A 20,640-nucleotide genomic window follows, 5' to 3' on the forward strand; every position below is an offset into this window, starting at 1 on the left:
TATCGGTCTATCGCATAAAAATGTATTAAAATGTGTTGAGGTTAGTGGTTATTAAGTGACAAATTCTGAAATTGTTTACCTTTACAAGGCAAAATTAGAAAGAGATATACTGAGTATTTACTAAGAATGTTTATTTATTTACACTAAGCTCAATTAGTTAACACGACACTTTCATTGCCCCCCCTTTTTTTTTCTTTTTTAAAGATTTTCTTCTATGCACATATGACATAAGGATATCTAAAGCACACACAGGTAAACGCAGGTAGTGTCAGTGGGAGCGCACTTTCCTTTCCAGCAGAGTATCTGTGATTTCTTCCGGGTTTTTCCGTCTCACTTTGTTTTGTTTGGGTGTATCAGCGCTCGGCTCAGCATGACAAAAACTCCCCTTTTAACAGCCGTAAACGCCGCTTTCTTCGAGCTCTGTTAAAAACCAACATGTTTTCTGGGGGTTTGCTCAGCAGAAAAACTCGGTAACCTCGGAAAAAGTTCCTTTTTGTCGTGATTTCACTCCGACCCGAGGCACCTGTTGCTCCGGTTTGGACGGACAGGTGTTTTTCCTCTGAAACAGGGAGCAGCTTCGGCTCCTCAGACYTGTCAAACTTGGATTAAATTTWTTCTCTTCTCGCGTGTTTTGTTTTTAAACAACAGTGAGAAGTTGTTGCTGACATGAAAGTTACCGTAACTTTCGGGGACACCTCAGTGGTGGTTCCCTGTAAAGCTGGATGGACCGTCCGGGAATTAATCGAACAAGCTACACGGAGGTACCGAAGGATAGTAGAGCAGGTGAGTCCTCTTAAAAAATATATACCATCACTTATTTATTAATGTTCGTATATACATAACTATAGGCATGGTTTAGCTCCAATAACACTTTGTTTCATTCCAGTCGTGCTTGTCATTTTGTAACAAACTYCTCTCATACGTTAAACAAGGTGTTGGGTCACGTGACACGCCAACGGCTGTAGTTATTATCTTCAAAGCTAAYACAGCTAGCATTGGCTATCAGCTTTGATTGGCGTCCTCTGGCAAATTTTTATTTATTTTGAAAAGTATTACTTTATTTCCACAAAACATGTCTTTAAAAGAAATTAAAAAGAAAGTTGCGGGACTCCTTTTAACTCGAGTTTTATTTATTTATTGATTTATTTTAACATTTGTATTCTAAATATTATTACAAGGAAATTTGCTACTACTTTGCAGTGGTTCTCAAAGTTCACACAACTTTTCAAGATTTTATTTTTATTTAGTCTCGGAGAATTCTGACTTTTTCCTGAAAATTACAACTTCAATCTCTGAATGTCGTATTTAAGTTATATTTTATGTCGTTGAATAAAGTCTGATATTTTTTTCTTTTAAAAAAAATATCCTGTTTCATACATAAGAGTTCACAGCATTAAACAGATACCTCTTGATTTAAAAAACATTATTTTGTCAATTTGGTTTAAGTGTTTTCAGCATACTAGCTCTTGATTTGGGTTGTAAAAGTTGTCAAAATCCTCTTCAGGTGAGCCCACCTATCAGATTTAGTTTTGTCCTCATCTTGGTCTTTCTACCTGTTACCCACCTTTTCTTCTTTTTGGTTAAAATGTAATTACGGGCGCATTTACTCAAACAGTGAAAGCTCATCTATTCATAAGAAATCCCAAATCTATTTGTAGCTGTTGCTCTAAATTCAGTAGATTTACCCAATCTTCTAGGTTTCAAATTGAAATRTACGAAAGTAAACATCGACGGGACAAAACTGCAAATTTGTCGTAGCTAATCCAGGTTCCACAAAGCCCATAGAAAAGTGCAAGTCTTTGAGTTTGAGCTGAAACTTGTGGTTKGTGTTCAGGTTTCTGGGCGTCTTATTATGGCTGTGGTTTTCAGAAAGTTTCTAGTAATTATCCTGAGGAGTAATCTCTTTAAACCTTTCCCACATTGTTCCACTCTATGCGTGAGTCATGATGCTCTCCACCCACGCTGCTTTTGTAGGATGCAGCAAAACCTTCATTCCCTCCGATCAGGACGGGTGTGGCGTGGGGCATGGGGATGGGACGGTTTTTCTGTCCTCATCTCTTGTTTTGAAAATTAATCGAGACTTTCTGAACACAGACTTCCTAATGAATCTGGGRAAAAGTATGGGATATGATGTATTTTTCAGGTCTGGAAAGGATGGAAAATTATGCCTCACCTTGAAAGTTATAAAAAAATATTTGCATTTCCAGACCTTTTCCCCTATTGCTTAAATTTTGTTCTGCTTTCCTTCCATTTTTCCCTGTCTTCCACTTATATTTTTTTATATTATTTCCATCCTTTCTTCCCTGTGTACTTCCTTTGTTTTCTTCCTTCAGTCTTTCCTGTCCTGTACCCCCTACCTTTCCTCCTCGTTTGCTCACTTCCAGTTTGTTGTTTTTGTAGCTCACGCATTTAAAACGTGCTGTAGAAACACTGTCCGTAAATTTAAAGTGACTGTCTCTATTTTGTATTTTAAGGCATATAAAGGACTAGATCTGGAGTTTTTCCATGAATGACGCATAGGAAACCSTGCAAGGATGTTTACATCCRCAGAAASACACAACTCCTGCATCCTCACCGTTGCGATCTCTCCCAACATTAATCATCCTGCCAGGCTGACCTTTTTATTAATCAGCGGCTTGCGTGCWTGCTGTCCTTGCGTGATAGCGTGCTGGCGTGTGTCTCGACGAGGATGCACGTATTTCTGRCGGCAGACTCTGCCTTCTACCTGYACAATAGCTCCCGGTTTAAGCCCCGATATCTCGGCGGGCAGGTGGAAGTTTGCYGTTTGATGTCTTCAATGTGGCCGCAGCTGGAGAGGTGCGTGGTGGACAGGAGGCTTTGTCCTGTGAGTGATTGGGGATTAGGATTGGTGACAGGCCCCCCGTTCTTATCGGTTGGCTGGTGCCCGCTCAGCCTGCCCACACTCCCTCCCTCCGGCGCCGAGTTTCCGGTTCGGAGAAGCCTTGGAAGCAAGGATTGAAGGAGCGATTGGATGGCACACCTAGATGGCTACACACACACACACACACACACACACACGGCAGCGCTCATCCCCTCTCAGTGATCCCCTGAGCTGTGGAGTGTTTGCTTCACCGACAGCAGCAGCCAAGCCCTCTTCGCCCAGAGGGTTTCTGTTGACTCTGAGTGCGACACTCTGCGGCGCACAAGCTGCACCGGGCTAAACGCGACCATGTGATTGGAATGCACCCGGCCCTTGATTGCTTTTCACAGAGCATGTTAATTAGCTGCTGATGCAAGACACTGACTCAGCAGTCCATGGCCTCTGCGCAGTATAAGGATAGTCCGGCTCGGCTCCAAGAGATGGGAGCAGATTAGCTGCCAGCAGAACCCATTTAGCGCCAGCATTGGCTGCACGTTTCTCCACTCACTGACCTCTCCGCTGACAGAAGGGACAGCACCAAGAACTTGCAGATAATCACCACAGGCGTGTGGATGTGCATTCTGCAGAGTCCTGCTGAGCTTTCCTACAATGCCGTGTGATGACCGTGCTAATTAGCAGTTTATTAAAACGTGTTCTCAGCTATACCTCAYGTTCAGCTACTTTCATTGCCACGTTACTGAGGAAACTATAGCTTATTATAAAGTGTAATCTGGAAGACATGCATTTGCACATTATCTGAGTGGTGATGAAGTTTGTAGAAATGTTTCTGCTGCATAAGATGGGGGTGTGGGGGGAAAGAGAAGATTATGGGAGCGTGTGGAGTTTACACCTAGGATGTTATGATATATGAAGCTCTGTACAAAAGAACGTTTCTTTACATTTTTTGGTATGAAAGTGGGAAATCAGTGTATGGAGGAATTCTCCATAAGTTTTGTCTGCAATCACTAAAAAARAAGCAAAACATAGCAGAAATCTCTTAAACTTAAATGGTGTTTGATATTTTTTCAGTAAAATGTTGAGAAGGATGCCTGAAAGTTCAAATATTAAGGTCATAAACAAGATGTTTCACAGAAATGTGAAGGTCTGACCTTTGGGTCTATTGAATTCAGGGAAAAATAAATGATTTTGATTACACTTAAACAATAACCATTTTTTAAATCAAACAATGTTTTTATTTCTAGCTTAGCAAAGGCCCTTGTGAATTTTTTATTTTTATTTTTTGCACATTTCCCATAAAAGTAGAAACTGATCMGGCATTTTTCTGAGTGTGATTTATATAAACTTATCATGTGAAAACATTTTAGGGTTTTGGTAACTTCTTTTGGCATCTTGCGGCCTGTTTACAAGATTAACTTGCTTGGCGAGTTAAACCTGGGTACGTCCGCATTAATTTTAAGCATCCAATTTTAATAAGACAGCTATAATCTTCTCTCTGAAGGCCTCAAACAGCTCTTTGTATCTCACCAGGTGAATACTAAACTAAATATTAAAATAAACATCCTGTACTGTGTTGGATTTTTTTTTTTGCCTTGAAGGTCAGCAGACTCAGAGTTCCTATTTCTCTGCGGAAGCGGGCAAAGTTCAGCTCAGACTAAAACTCCTACATCAACTCAACAGTGACTGCTCGCTAAACGAGCTGCGAACTCTCTTCCSGTTTGTTGTCCTGCGTTGTCGGGTTTTATGTCTCACAGCTCCGCTATGCAGAGTGCGTTTTTACAGTTCAACGTAACCCTTCCAGCCTGCTGTCGATTCTCGTCCTCTGCATGTTTTGTGTCAGCTTTCGACCTCGCTGGATGTCTGATGTGTTCACGCAGATGATGTTTGKGAAAGTGCCGGAGACAGCASTGTTCTGTGTGACGGACGGACGGCTGGTGGCACGYGACATTATAAAGCAGATATGATTCCTTGTTGGCTGATAAGAAATTGTACTTCCTGATGCAGAGGATTTTTCTTCCGCATTGGCCTGCAGAAGTGCACACCTTTTTTAAATTTATGTTTTTGTTTTTTCAGATATAACATGTAAATGTTTGGTTCAGCTCCCTTTTAAAGTGACATCCCCAAATATAATCCTTTACAGCACACTACCTATTGAAGTGGTTGTGTTATTTGTGCATCCCAGTAAAAAAATGAGTAAATGTACCCTAGAAATGTAAAAGAATGTTCCGTTAAGATTTGTAAAAGGCTTCATGTCAATTTTAGTCAGATATACAGTAAAAATGCGTAAAATTTCAGTTTTTAAACAGAAATATTTCGGTGTAGGTGACGTATTGTGTAAATACAGAAAACATTTTACTTCTGGATTACCAGAAATGTGAATAAGTCAAACATGATGAACCATTAAATCACAGTAAAAAAAAACATTACAATTACATTTTTGAGTTCATGGAAATGTTTGTAAAAGCAACAGGATCTTTCAGATATATCTTTAATCAAAACTGGKTTTTTTTTTTCAATCCCCACGTTTCACTATCTGTCATCTTTTCATCATCCCTGTTTTTCTCTCGCCTTTAAACACACYACCATCAGTTGGTCCAACTTGAGAATAAGTCCTCGTCGAAGCGTTCATTAAAGGAATTATTTTTTATTTTTTTATCACAGCTAAGCCCACACCGTGCTCCTACAGCTTCATAATGACACATTCTTCTGAGGATCAAAGTGTGAAATAGCACCAGCGCTTCACAGAATTTAGCTCCACTAATCGCTCCAGCGCGCCGTTGCCCTCTTGGGATGACGTGTTTTGCTCGCCRGTGTGTGTGGTGGGTGGGGGAGGAAGGAGAGATATCACTTCTAAATGATGGGGGGGACTTAGGAGTGTAATTTGCAGGGAGTTTGCTCTTCTAACCACCATGGTAATTCTCCTCTGCAGTTGACTGAGTTTCAACTCCTTTTTGTTATTTATTTTCTGGGGATAGTGAAGGTATTACAAGGGATTCAGTCTGAGGAACTTCAGAGGAACTTTTTATTGCCCCCCCCCTGCAGTTTTTAATCCTGTGATTTGGTGAAGTCCCTCTTCTTGAAAAGCACACTCATTCCTCTTTAATTCCATTAAGCCGTGTGATATGTTGTCATCCCAAAACAGACAATTAAGATTCCTCCTACCTTACAGCTTTGGTTAAAATGTTATATCCACTCGTTATTGGCATAAGAGGAGTCAAGGTGAGGCTTTCGAATGAAAGAAAGTTGTCTTAAATGTCAAACATGATGGTGACGGCATCATGCTGTGGGGCTATCTTGTCGTATTGAAGCATTGAGCACTGTTAATACAAAAATAATGTTTATTCTATAGGGAAATTAAATGTTTAAAATCATATTTGCARGTATCTTCAGAGTTGTTGTTAATGGGGWTTCTTTGRACAGGGAGGATCTGAGGTAGCAAATCTGAAGAGGCCTCTGACTGAAGACTTTGTTGTCATGTCATGCTAACAGCTCAGTTTTTYATACATTTCAGATTAAAGAAAAGTTCAAAAACGGCTCAATCTTTAGCAYCTTGTTTTACAAAAAATCATTAATATTGTTTCATTCCATTCAAATTGTTGAAATGCATSATTAAAAGCCCGAAATTAGTGCAATATCCACACCCTCGATGACTGTGTGGCCTTATGCCAAAAGTGCAAATGTTGCGTCTACAGGGCATCAACGGCTGGTTAGGAGAGGAAGAATGCTGGGAGACAGTCCAGTTGGACCTGCTTTTCCAGCCAGCTTGGAATAATATGTCTAGTTGCCCYTTTTGAAACATACCTGCTACTATTATGTGCTAGCTGAAGGTAGTTAAAGTAGATAAATACATAGAGAATTTTGTAATTTCCAGTGACTGGCACTACGTTTAAGTACGAATAAATGAACTGTTCAAAATTAATCTTCACTCTTGGCTTTGCTTGTTGCTTTCAGGCTTTTCCTTCCTTTTGTCTGTCTAGTTGATGCTCTCACATTCCAGCTAGCTGACCTGAACCCTGGATTACCATACCATAAACCTGTTTGTCTGAAACCTGCTGTGTATTTAGCTACTAGCTGAGGCTAGGTGCTTTGGCTATGGCGGTGTAGCACTGAGAAAAAGGCTTTTCTTTCTGTTGATAAATCTAAAACTCCTAGCAATTTGATTTGAGGGATGYACATTGTGGGAAAATTCAAAATACTCTATTTTAGCATTGAGACACAGAAGAGCTGGGATGAAGCTAATCAAAATAGGGCTTAGCTTCTCAGGCTTACAGCCCATATAAACCAATTTAATTGCTAATGCGTTTGTATATTACTCTTTGTATTTGTATGTATGGTTTCTAAGAGGCCATTTACTTCTGTAAACATTAGGAACTCGTATGATTCATTTACTTTGTTCACATTTTGSTTGTAAGTATAAATTGTTCCTATAAATTCTACTGACATTACCTTGTTTTGTTTTCTGGTTTATTGTWTGTCTAGCAAAATCTTCTTCAGCTGCATGAAACGCCTGTGCATTTATAGACTGGGTCACAAAAAGAAGAAGCTGGCATTTGTTCGTGAACTTCTCTGTTGATTTTATTTTTTTTTCTGGGGTAAACGGGTTCCAGATTGTGGCGCAATCAAAAATGAATTGACTTCAGTCTTTTTTTTTTTTTTTTTGTCTCTGTTTGGGTGTGTGCTCTTGACCTGCCCAGGAATGTGCCCACACTTCCCACGGAACAAAAAAAAAAAAAAACCTGAACGTTTATCTCAACCTCTATCTCATACCACAACCGCTGTAGATACTCTCTACATGCTGCGTCACGCAGCAGGTATGGTGTCGTGTCCAGGTTTTGCTTCACAAACCCTTACCTGTTCGGCAAAGTGGTTAAATAATAATTAAATAATTGTCCTTTGGAATCGATAAAGCATTTTTGAATTTGAATTTGAAACCAGAAGAACATCAGYCACACAGCAGCACTGAAGGTGGTTGGCATTTGAGGAACCCATTGGAAACAAAGACTTCATTGTCTCTATGTTTGGAAGTTACCATGAGAACCACTTTTGCTTATCAGCTGTGTGTCAAGTGTTAGTACTGGTGAGTCMAATGTCATGGATGAGTCCGTTTGATGTGCTTGACCTGCATGAGTTCTGACATCAAACTAACAAAATACCTTTTTAATGAGTGAAAGCAGAGATCGCAAGATCTTCACCTTCAAATCCATGTCTGACCTTAGAAACACACTTGGAAATATAGTCTAGAAATTCCCATAAGGATGCTCCTAAGACTTCCTATAGCTAAAGCTGCTTTGGCTGCAGTTTTCCAGGCTTCACATGTAAAGGTGGTGAAGAATGATGAGGCTATTSCCTAACTAAGTGGCTAAGGCAAATCTACTGGACATTGTGATTGCTGTCAAACCACAGAAAGTGACGAAAGTTATAGATAAAGCAATCCCAAACAGCACCATAATGAAGATGAAAAGCTCCAGAAATACAGAGGATGATGAAATGAAGAAGTTATGGAAATGTGAGTCTTGAGTGTTCCCAGTGGTAATTGGAGAACTCTGGACTGTGACCCCCAAACATGGAGAGGGCTTCCTGGCGTCCAACATGTTCCAATAATAACACCAGAGACTTCTGGGAACAGCTAAAATGTTACACACCAGAGTTTTCAACAACTTCTGCTTTCATGTTTCTTTCCCACCTTTTTGTGCTTCACTTTCTTGAGTCTGAAATGCATCTATTCTAAGGACAAGCTGGTATTTTCAGTCCAGCAAGCAGAATGCGTTTTTATGCTCTTGATAAGTGAAGTYAGATGAAGATCAGAGGCAGATTATTTGGAGAATATATGGATATATTTTTTTGTAATTACTTCATTTTCTGTTGAATCAAAAATAAATCTGCTTGATCTTCCCGTGTCCTTCTCTTGTCATTGATATTGCAAATGAGAATTTGTTCTTAATAACTCCCCAGATTAAATGAAAAATAAAAGAACCTGGATACTTTTTATGTTTTATAGTCCTTTGAAGGAAAAACACACAACTTTTCTGAAGTTTAAATTTCTTTATGGATGTAATGGACTCATCTGCTATTAATTTTAAGATTTRGTAGTGYTTATTCAAACGTCTTATGGTGATTATTATACATTTACCCCATAGCAACATGGAGAGGTTCCTGTGAACATCCACCACTTGGAATACACGGATGGAGGGATCCTGGACATTGACGATCTGCTCAGTGACCTGGTGGAAGACAGAGAAAAGGTGAGGAGGACACACTTTACGTTGACACCTGATGGACAGCTCAGTGTGGAAAGATGAGCTGTTGCAGTGACGGCAATGTTGCTTTACTGTGGGACAGTAAATCACAGAAAATTGTCTGTCATTGTTGGAGGGGATGGAGCCTGCAGTGGACTCTTGATTTTTTGTTTCAGCCTGRCAGAATGACAGGGACAGTATTTGTAAATCTAAGCTTTTCTTGTACGGTAATTTTTTTTGTTGGAACTTTAATACAAAACATGACAAGAAGATTATTTTTCTTGATTTGTCATGCTTGTGCTGTTCCAGATTGTCCTTCTTGCCTCAGTGTAAATTTTTGTCCTCTTTGTCTCAAAATAAATCCCACAGATTTTATGTCAAACGTCCACGATCCATACTCACAAGTTTGGAGTCTGGATGAATCACAAGTTGTGAACATTTGGTCACATGAAAGCGAAAAGGAAATGGAATATTCAATCTTCTGTAATGCTGTTATACCTGTTGCTTTAGTCTGGATCTTTGTTTAGATGTTGGTGTGTAGTTTCCAGCTTTATATTACACAATCTTGGTAGTGTTACCATTTTTGACTAACACTCTATGTTCTTGGATTATGTCATTCCAAAAATATTTACATCTGAGTCACAGGCTTTATCGCTCTAATTTTCTTTTTAKACCATAACTCTTGCCTGGCTTTTAGAATCAATTTGGCCACAAATGTTACCTGATGTTCAGATTTTTTTTTTTAAGTGATTACAGACGTGGCTGAATAAATGCTCGACTCTAGCCAGCAACGGGGTGCATCTCAATCAGGGCTTTCAAAAATGATCAATTATTCAACATAAGCAATACAAAAAGAGAGCTTTTCTTTTTATGATGATTGTTTGCTTCAAATTCAAAACAAAGTGAGTCAATTTGCCAAATCGTTTTGCGCTACGCAAAGCTGACAGTCAAAATGGTGAGCTGGCCCTGGAAGTTTAAAACTCCTTAGAGACTTTGTGACCTCTAGTGTTGTTTGCAGCATTTGCTACAAAGAAGATTTTATGCTAGTTGTTCTTCAGGGTGGCGACTCCAAATCTGAGCAGCTCTACAAACATGGCGAAGCATCTTAAGGATTGACGCTATGATGTTTATGAGAAACTTAAAAAAAGGTCAGTCATGTTTGTGTATCTACAACAGCAGTGTTTTTAAACACACTGGACAGTATGAGATAACATTTTCTGTTTAAATATAAGAAACTCACCGACAGCCATATGAATATTCTTGCCCCTGCAGGTAAGAACTGATGCATGGTGAATGATAAATATTAACGGGCTCCATTGGAGCAAAAAAAAAAGAAAAGAAAAGCAGCTCATAGAGGTGCAAAAGTGATGAAAAAATAGACAACTTTAAGTTATATTTTGTTTCTAAAATGCTGTTGGACTTCCTCCTATATATTAACTTTACACCAATTAACACAATTTCTTCCCATAGTTAATTTATTTCATTAATTTAATTAAATAATTGGCTATCGGGTAGTGAGGAAGTCCACAGTCTTCCCCATTACATTTATTTGTTGAGAGCCTTCATTTTCTAATTTTGAGAAACTTTGAAAACATCAACATTTGTAGAAATAAAAGCTTGAATAATTGGTTTCAGTTTAATTGATAATTACCTTAGTGAAATGTTTGGTTGAGCTTCAGCCCCCTATTCTTTTAAGGCTCCCCTCCCATTTTATCCTTTTTGTTTTAGCAGTTGATGAAAGGGTAGCAGCTGAAGAGGACAAGCCTCCGTGATCTTCCCAACTTGCCAGTCATTGGACTTTATCTCCAGTCCTCAAAATGGYGTCGGCTCTCCTAGATTAATGAGCTGTGCCTGGCATTCTTGATTAGCCCCACTTCCTTTTGTTTGTCTACATTTTTATTACCTCGCCTCCTACAGCAGATATATCGTTAGCGCTWTTTTTTTTGTCTTGTTATTGTGGCCGATGCTGTTTCGCCATCAATCATACAGGAGTGGGCCCAGCGTGAGGGCCCTCCGCTGCTCAGCGTGGGCCCTGTGTTAGCCACGGATGCTAATGAGAGATAATGGTTAGTTATTTGTACTCTTAGTGCTCKGCATTGCCGCGAGTCCAGACCTCTTTATCTGGGCAAACCCTCGACTATTATTCAGCGCACAGACACGTTTCAGCTGTCCGCCGCGTCTGTGCTGAACTCCAGTGGCAGCCCGCAGGGCACCGTGTTGGCGCGTATGCAAGGAGACGCCACTGGTGGTTGATGAGGGCAGAGATGAGGGGGCGGCTGTGATTTGATTACAGCTCAGGCCCCCTGCATCCGCGGCTTGCTTGCGCGCACACACAGCGTGCACGGACAAACCGTTCGTTAACCCCCCATCTTGAGACACGGGCCACCAGCCTGCTGATGAATATTAATATCAATCAGATGAATGGGGGGAAGATGAAAAGGTTGTTGCTTCAGGTGTGACCACATAAAGGAGCGGCGTGGAGTCGGACCACTCCAGGTCACTGCTGAGTCTATTATATTGATGCAGCACTGTTGTATGTGTGACTGGCAGCTGGAGGTTTATTGGTTAAAGCAGATACTCTACCAAATTATTCTTCAAAATCACAAGTTTATAGACGTTTCCTGAATTTTGGGGAGTGTTGCTTTTGAATTGTGACTTTTGGTTGAAAGGTTTGGGTTTCCTCCTACAAGCTTTTCACTTTTGAAATCTACCCACAACTTCTCCATTGGACTGAGATCAGCAGTTTGTGTCCCTGTTTGCACTGCAATATGTTTTTTATGTTTCTGGCTTCCTCTTCACTGAGTGACCTTTCAGCACAGGTTGGTACAGAACACCTTTCACTGGATAATAATACCTACCAGCCATAGCCAGCATCTTCACAAGTTTTTCTTTCATTTGTCATTTAGCAATTAGAAAAAAATTTAATTATTGTAATCCACACATAATTCTGACCTGAAACAAGAGACGTTCGGTTTGATTTAACTTCAGACAGTGAGGAAGACCTTTTAAGTATTCCATGCATTTAAGCGTCTAGGTTCAACTGCACATTTAAGCCATCTGCTGCATCCTGTTTTTATTAATCTTTACAGCAGTCAGGCATAACATTATGACATGTGCTCCCACCAGTAAAATACATATAATTTCTGCTCTTAACAGAAAATGTTTTGGGTTCACAGTATTCACACAGCCATGTGTGATCAAAATAGGATGAGGTGAAATTAATTTTTTTATATTTTTTTTTCCTGGGCTCAGTCAGATACAGGGAGGAAGCTAATCAGTGCAGGAAAAACAGGAAACATAATAGACAACTTGTTGAGCCTCAGAGTGCTGGACTTTCTGTACATTCTCTTGCTTTGCTTCCCTCAATCTGATTGGTGAACGATGTCGACTAGATGAGTTTTGTCGACACCTTTATAGATTCTCTTCGCCCCGATGTGTTAATCATTCAGATCGACCAATGGAGTCCYGAGAAACTTATGACGTTTGACAGGAGAAGTGAACACTTCAGTATATGTTTGCAATATTTTAACTCTTATTTTGTCTCAAAAACCATTATTGGTTGGAATAACTGTCTGTGCTGAGATGTGAAAAGAACCTAAGAAAAACCCGTAGTTTTCAAATGGTGTCAAAATGACTAATGTGGAAGTTTCACCTGGACTTGTATCAGCTAATATCGCTGAAAAAAGTCTATGGGTTATTTTTTTAGAAGGAGGTTGGTTGGTTTTCTGTGTGCCATATTAATTTATTTCCACTCACTAACTTGATTATTTTTAGACCTCTAGATTGTTTACTTTTATCTTGATACCAGAACAATCCAAGTAGTTCATTTCAGTTCATTTTGAGCATATAATTTTCAAGTAAAATTTTCAAAGAAAGGCCTGTGGTTAAAACCCCCTGCCCCCCATTCAGAACATGCAAATAACATTTAATTTCATGGGAAATTTATTATTAAAAAAAAAACCTGGAATGATTTCCTGTCTCCTTTTTAATTAGCCTTTTTAATCACAGCACCTACAAGGCGTCTCCAGTGGCTCCCTCTGGTTGCCCAAATGTAAATGCGATGGTTCAAATCACAGACGATCTCCTTCTGAAATATCTCCGGCTMAACTCTTCATCCAACACTTGAAAGCAATGCTTAAAAAAAAAAAAAAAAGTTTTACATTTAAAGAAATCCATCAGGTATAAATCAATTCTAACCTTTCTGCTCTTGAAATTAAAAGAAGAAAAAAAAAATCAAATCACGCTTTTTCATATTTCATTTCCAGCAGCTGCAGGTGAACTCTGCTACTTAAATTTTGTCTGCAGTCATTAATTACAAGTCAAATGTCACTCCCCCCCCGACAGGCAACAATGAAGCATTACTTAAATGTGCTAACCTGCTGGAGGGGCAGAAGGGGGAAAAAAAAGAAAAAGTTAGCTGAATGGGATGTGATTGCGAGGCTCAGACGTGCTTGATTAGCCTTTGATGCTCTGTGACATCTCGCTCCCTCGCCCTCTCTCCTTCTCAATCACACGCCACGGCAAGCCGCCGGTTGACTGGCGTCTGAATGGTCCCGTAACTCGGYGCCGACCGCATGAATGGCCGGTGATGAACGGGGGGGAGAGCGGGGCTCGAGTGCGCTGATTAAAAAATGTGACACGAGTGGCAGCCTAATCAGAATCCGTTCCCACTCTTAAGTTCACATTGCAATCCATACGACACATTTGAATATTCATAACAAATCTGTGGCAGGTTTGTCTTTTTTTTTCCACCTTTTTCCCATTGAGTAAAGTTGGATCATCTCTACCAGATTACTCCCTGCGGATCAGATCGGATCCGACTGGAGAGGTTCACCCGACGGGATTTGCTCCCTTGAGCTGATTGGATCAAATCTCATCAGGTCGACCTTGATGCAGCCCTCCCATCTGAGCTCCACAACAGCTCTCCATCTGATTATATTCAATTAACTAACCCCCTCCCTATACCCTCTGCACTCAGCTGCTCTCAAACACACTTTCGGCTAAACCTGGTTTGATTGTAATTACATCGAGCGAACTCAATGAAGGCTTAAGGAGAAAGGATTCTTGCCGTGCCAGTCTGCTTTTTTGTTTAACTTTCATGCGCGTAGGGTTTCTCTCATAAAGTCGCACTTAGGATTTTAATTTCTATACATGATCTATTGCGTTACCTTTTGACTTTGAATAATGGCACCTCTCCAAAGTGATTTGTCAGTTCAGTGAAGCAAACTCCCCGGGTTTCAGTCGGGATAAGGCTACTTTCAGTTTTCTTTTGCATAAATTTGTGCGACCCCCGCCGTCGAAGATTCAAGGCCTTCGTCCTCTGATGTTGTTTTAACGAAGGAGGAACTGAAGGGAGCGGCTTGCTAGTGCCAAAAGGCACTTTTAAATTTATTTTTTAATGTTGGACTCCTTTTGCATAGAAGGCTGAATACAAATGGACGCCAAATGTTTTGTATTTTACGTCATAAAAAAAAACAAAAAAAAACTATGGATAATTTCCTTCAGCTTCATCATTGCATGCTATTTTTAGTTGGTCTATTACACGACATAAAAATAAAATTAGATAAAAACAGTAGAGCAGTCAAAATAATGATTTTCTGAAGCTGCAGCTTCATGTTGTCAAAATTAGCTTCTCCAGTTAGCTTTGATTTTGGTTGAGCAACCCGCAGAGCAGCTAATCACATCCAGCTAATGATCAATTATAGATCAATTTGTTTAAAGCAGATCTGCTCTCTGAACTCACACCATCTGTTTCCCCAACATAGCATTACCCCAGAGTTCAGCATATAGGTGCATTTATATCAGGGTTTGGTGCTTTTTTTTATTTTAGTTTCTCCCTCTGCTCGCTCTAAATGCTAATAACTCAAATCAGCACAAAGTCACACTCCCTGTCGTGCTTGTTTGTGTGTCACAGTGTGTACTTTTCACCCRAAGCATAAATGCTCGCAAATCCCAAATCCAGCTCATTTAGGTTAAATATTTAACGATTCCCGAAGCCACATCTGCTTCCATTGTGCTGCTCACAATGCCACACTTTAATTCATATACACACATTCATTGTTGGTATTATCATTCAATTTTGCTGCCTCTCGGCCTCATCGCCTAACTGATTGGCCTAATGAATGGAGTTCTGGGGTTCGGTAATGCGTCTGAATTGGTCCCCAGCATTATTGGTGTGCTTGAATCTGACACATACGGATAGAAAAAGTGACAGTTGTYGGCGTATAGGAAAGGTTTGTGTTTGTCTATCACTAGTCGTCATCAGAATGTCAATCTGTGTGCTGGCACCCTATCAAGCTGTGACTTGTAACAATAAGTGATTCCATACGTCTCTTTATTCCCTTTATATCAACTCCAATATAGTTGGAAAGTGAACATGCATATTGGCTAAACTGCAGCAGGTTGCATTTAGGCTACATTTCTAGTCTGAAGTGTATTCYTCTGCTTTCAGCTGAGCTAACCGATGCAGATATATGAGCCTTTTTGCTGCTGACATTTAGTACCTCTGGTTGCCATGGAGAACCTACATCACTCACAGCCTAAAGGTGTTTAGAGAGTGGGAAAAAGCACTTCACCTGAAATTTTTTTTTATTCGTTGCACCCTTCCCCACCTGGTCACACATGCTTTATTATTATTAGATCGATATTGACTTAACGTTAAAGCATGGAGAAGCATTGTCCATCCACATATRAATGTAACTATACAGAAAAATACATACATATACCAAATATAGAGCTGCTTTAAATTGAGAATGAAGTTGGAAAGAAAATTCTGACTATTTCATTCATTTTTTTGCGTTGCATCCCAAACATGTCTTGGAAAAGGAGAATAAAAATAAGAGGCGTGTGAGTGTAATGTCAAGGGAAGGCGGATGGAAATATGAAGAGGAGGAGGAGCAGGCGGCGGAGGGGAGAGCCACAGGTGAGAGGGCGCCAGCCTCGCAGCTCCGAGTTAATCACTCCTTCCATTTCTCCGTCAGATCCCGAGAGGAAGGAAGGAGGGAGGGAGCGAGGGAAGGCTATAAGGAGCAGGTGGCTGTGCAACGACCACAGGGAAGGGAAAGCTGATTATTGAGCTCTGGCTGTGACTTTTTGGGGAGGAGATTTGGAACATGTCTTTTCTTCCYGTGTTTGTGTGTACATGTATCAGCCCGCGCGCATTTACAAGAATGAGGTTATGACTTCGAGCGCAGAGGGACCGCCTGGCCCTGTGTATGTTTGTGGGCCAGTGTGTGTCGTTTCGATAGATGTGCAGCAGGAGCYGAGGTGATGTGTTTTCACTGTGGGAATGATGAATGAGCTGGTTTTGATATTCCCGTTGCTGACCTGGGAAATTTGAGGCCTGGAGCTCCCTCGTCACCCACAACCCTCGCTCTCTTCCCCGTCGTCTTCCGCTCGTTCCCTCCCCTCGTCTTCCCCAAAGGCCTTTCAGGCCCCGAGTGATTTATGAAGAGTTTACCCTCTCCCTTTATGAGTGTGCATAAATAATAATGTGGCCTGTCACTGTGCATAGCCTACACTGTTATGCCTCAGCTGGAGTCTTGCTTTGTGTAGTCGTGGCTTTATTGGGGTTTCTGCTTTCAGTCGGAACACACATGCTCCATCACGCTGACTGATGCTGCAGATGTTAGGACTCAGATACCTTTGGAGTGTGTAGTGCCACACACACACCYTGTTCCGCTTTACCAAAAGTAATGCAGTATACTGCCAAAACACACACCCAGACAATTTAACTTTAAAATATTTACATGTTGATGATGGAAAAACCAAGAGGTGTTTCTTAGAATACGCACACTACAGTCTTATTCGTTGACTCATTGCAGTGTGCGCCTGTAGTTTTTGTTATGAATGTGCCAACATAAAAATACATTTTTYMTTCCATTTCTTTTTTTTTAGTTTCAAATATAGCCAGTCACCCTGGAAGTGCACTATAATCCTTTTCTAGAATAGAATAGAAAWATTCKTTATTGTCCCACAGTGGGGAAATATTAAAAATAATTAGAATAAATTTTCATTAAGGGTATACTTTATTGCTCCCAATGGCACCGATATCCTCTCCATGTRGCTTGCAAAGAGCAATCTAATCTGTTGCTTCAAAACAACCATGTGTGGCTTCTTCAGTTTCCTGTATTTTCCTAACAGGTAGTCTCTTTACAAGAGGTTTATACTCAGAGCATAGAAAAAACAGATTGTGATCTGATTTGGCCAGAGTAGATATATGAATCCTTGACATTTGTATAAAATAATKTTATTCTCCACCGGTATAAACTGACTGAACTTTTGTAACTTTTTCCCATCTAAAAAAAAAATCCTTGATAGATCAGAGAGGGTGTAGAAATTTGGCAAGAACCTGCAGCCTCACCTTCACTGCYCTACAATTAGCCAAAGGTTGAATTTTAAAATGCAGATACCTGTCTGTTCCTCTTTTATATTTATATTAGAAACTCATTGCCGTTTCTAATATAATAGCATAGATATTAAGAGCCAAATGTTCTCACACTGTCTGTGCACACACTTCACCCCTTCTCTGTACTCGCACTGTCACTATTCATCACACTCTGCATCCATGGAGAAACACATTCTCTACACATCGTGTTGAACAGCGTCTGATTCATCCGCTGAGTGGGAAAGTGCTGCTGTTGCAAACACGTTYGGCTTTCTTGAGGTTTCACAGGTCTGCAGCTTGGAGCTCGGAAAACGAAAAACGACACCAGATGCGCAAATGCAGAGTTACAAGCTATTTGGAGAAGGATTTAGCTCAGACCTTGTTCTGTTACGGGTCCTGTGTGATTAAGATTTGAAAAGGTGCTCTCTGCACTCTGGTTTTTTAATGCTGTAGTTTTAGATGGGAACGCTTGTGCGATGTTTAGGTTGCCATTATTTTTTTTCCTGCCAGAATTGTTCTGAATTATGCATCTCTTGTTCAAAGAAAGAAATGAAGAATATTGTGAGAGGAAGAAAACAGAGGGGGTGGGGGGGCGGCAGTCGTAAGATAAATGACAACGGCAGAAAAGCATCTCAATAGACTCTGGGCAGAGAAACACACACACAGAGCGAGAAACACACTCTGCGGTGCTGGTGGATGCCGATGAGAGGGGAGAAGAAAAATGGGTTGATTAGTACCGGCGGATRGAATAGGGAAGTGTGTATGTTTGCTTGTGCATCCGGATGTGTGTGATGCTCATGTAAAGGTTAAGAGACTCGAGTGCATGCAGTTGCGTTTGGCTAAAACAAGGTGGCACTGTTCCTCCTTTCACATGTGCAAAACATCCGACCTAAAGTAGCYGTTTCTTTTGAAAACATCCCACCCTGCATGTTGGCTCCACGCAGGTCTGTCTGCATTTCAGTCATGTTTTTAGTCTGAGCACGTGAATCAATATTTAAAGCCACTCAGCTGGGTCCATCTTTGAGTTGAGTTACACAACAGCATTGTTTCATTCCCTAGCTACTAGAAAAATCATCAACGATAACTTTTCTCTCRTAGAATCAAAGTTATTCAGTCATATGAGTAATAGTGGTAAGAAAATAGCTTTTAGTTTTGCGAGTCTGTGCGAAAGGATAAAAACCTATTTGGTTTTACTTCCACTGAATAAAAGAGTCATGACTCAGGCAGCCTGCAAGTTGTCGGTGTTCTAGATAAGCGCAACACCCGAGGATAGTAAATTATTGCTGCATGAAAATAGGCGTAAAGGAAAATGCAGAAACAACATGTATACAATTTCAGTTTTGTTCTTAAGTGCTTTTTGTTCATTTGTCTGAAATGTTTTATAGTGAGTTGCAGAGATTGTGGCTCTCTGCTCTTACTCAGATCCATTAAAAGCAGATATAATTTTATGTTTTATAAAGTGTACACCGNTCCGACCTAAAGTAGCTGTTTCTTTTGAAAACATCCCACCCTGCATGTTGGCTCCACGCAGGTCTGTCTGCATTTCAGTCATGTTTTTAGTCTGAGCACGTGAATCAATATTTAAAGCCACTCAGCTGGGTCCATCTTTGAGTTGAGTTACACAACAGCATTGTTTCATTCCCTAGCTACTAGAAAAATCATCAACGATAACTTTTCTCTCRTAGAATCAAAGTTATTCAGTCATATGAGTAATAGTGGTAAGAAAATAGCTTTTAGTTTTGCGAGTCTGTGCGAAAGGATAAAAACCTATTTGGTTTTACTTCCACTGAATAAAAGAGTCATGACTCAGGCAGCCTGCAAGTTGTCGGTGTTCTAGATAAGCGCAACACCCGAGGATAGTAAATTATTGCTGCATGAAAATAGGCGTAAAGGAAAATGCAGAAACAACATGTATACAATTTCAGTTTTGTTCTTAAGTGCTTTTTGTTCATTTGTCTGAAATGTTTTATAGTGAGTTGCAGAGATTGTGGCTCTCTGCTCTTACTCAGATCCATTAAAAGCAGATATAATTTTATGTTTTATAAAGTGTACACCGRTGTGCCTCTTAGATAGGTCACCCTCRAAAAATGCAGTTTTTCCCATGGTAAACAAAAWGTATTTGTTTCTTTACTTGGATAGTCARATTTTGTAAAGATGGAAGAGATATTTGATATTCAAGTAGRTTTTTAGATCACTTGGAATTATAAGCTTTTATTTGTAATCTGTTGGCAAGATGCAAACAATATTTATAGACATTAGRGATGCACAACTTAATTTGACCATAATCAGGTGTAATAAGTGAGCAGAATGTCCATTGTCGAAAAATTTGTTGTTTTTTTCCCTCCTTTTTCAGTGTAGTAATGCCTCAATATTTAAAGTCTATTAAAATCTCCAGCCCTGTGTTACTCAGGCTTTTTGTGTCCTCTGGAGTTTTCTCTTGAAAAGTTTTGTTTGTTTCTAAAACGGTTTCACTAAGCAGCATGTTAATGCAAGTTGCTTTYCTTTTGATGCTGCATATATTCCGCTTTACTTTGCATCCCAAGGCATTTCGTCTCTATCTATGCTTCATGCGTGCCTCSGAATTAGATTTTCTTGTGTTTTATTGTAATCTTGGCGGCTGTCCAGCACACAATCTTCGCAGCCAGCCTGATCACATGACAAAAACACACTGTCGTGACTAACAGTTCATAACACGGCTGAGTCCTGCCACACACAGGGTTCACCTGCTCGTATTTTACATGGGGTGTGTTTGTTTGAGAAAACGAGACAACGGGGAGACATTATTCAGCTGCAGCAGACCTACAGTCTGCATGGGTCCATATCAGTGTCTTCCCCCCCCCTAATTGGACACAGTGGGGAAAATAAGGCAATTTGTTTCTGGAGATACTAATCACAGCCAGGCAGAACTGAAAGAACCGTGTGTGTTGAATAAAAACACCATGAACCATGAAAGGTGTCGCTCTTCGTACAGGACCGGAGATGCCACGCTGAAAGGATGAAATTTCAAACYTTCCCGTGTTTTCAATAAGTAAGAAACAAGATCCCTTCACTCCTTTTTATGATCATACACGCACTGATGCATGAGTGAAATATTTGAACTTGGGAAATCAAAAGTAAAACTTTCTATAAGGATATTTTTCATAGCTAAGAAAAATAAAAATATTTCGTTTTTTTTTTTT

The 20,640-nt window shown here is 40.1% G+C and overlaps 1 protein-coding gene across 1 annotated transcript in view; it reads left to right on the plus strand.

Annotated features, from left to right (window-relative positions):
- Positions 1–255: 255 nt before the first annotated feature.
- pard3ba (par-3 family cell polarity regulator beta a) overlaps positions 256–20,640 on the plus strand; it is a 144,103-nt gene continuing 123,718 nt past the window's right edge. The window contains exons 1-2 of the mRNA XM_017308921.1: positions 256–783; positions 8,977–9,081. Of these exons, the coding sequence (XP_017164410.1) occupies positions 667–783; positions 8,977–9,081 (222 nt within the window). The 5' untranslated portion in view covers positions 256–666. The remainder of the gene's footprint in view (positions 784–8,976; positions 9,082–20,640) is intronic.

Source organism: Poecilia reticulata, linkage group LG2 (assembly GCF_000633615.1).
Source record: "Poecilia reticulata strain Guanapo linkage group LG2, Guppy_female_1.0+MT, whole genome shotgun sequence".
NCBI classification, from domain to species: Eukaryota; Metazoa; Chordata; class Actinopteri; order Cyprinodontiformes; family Poeciliidae; genus Poecilia; species Poecilia reticulata.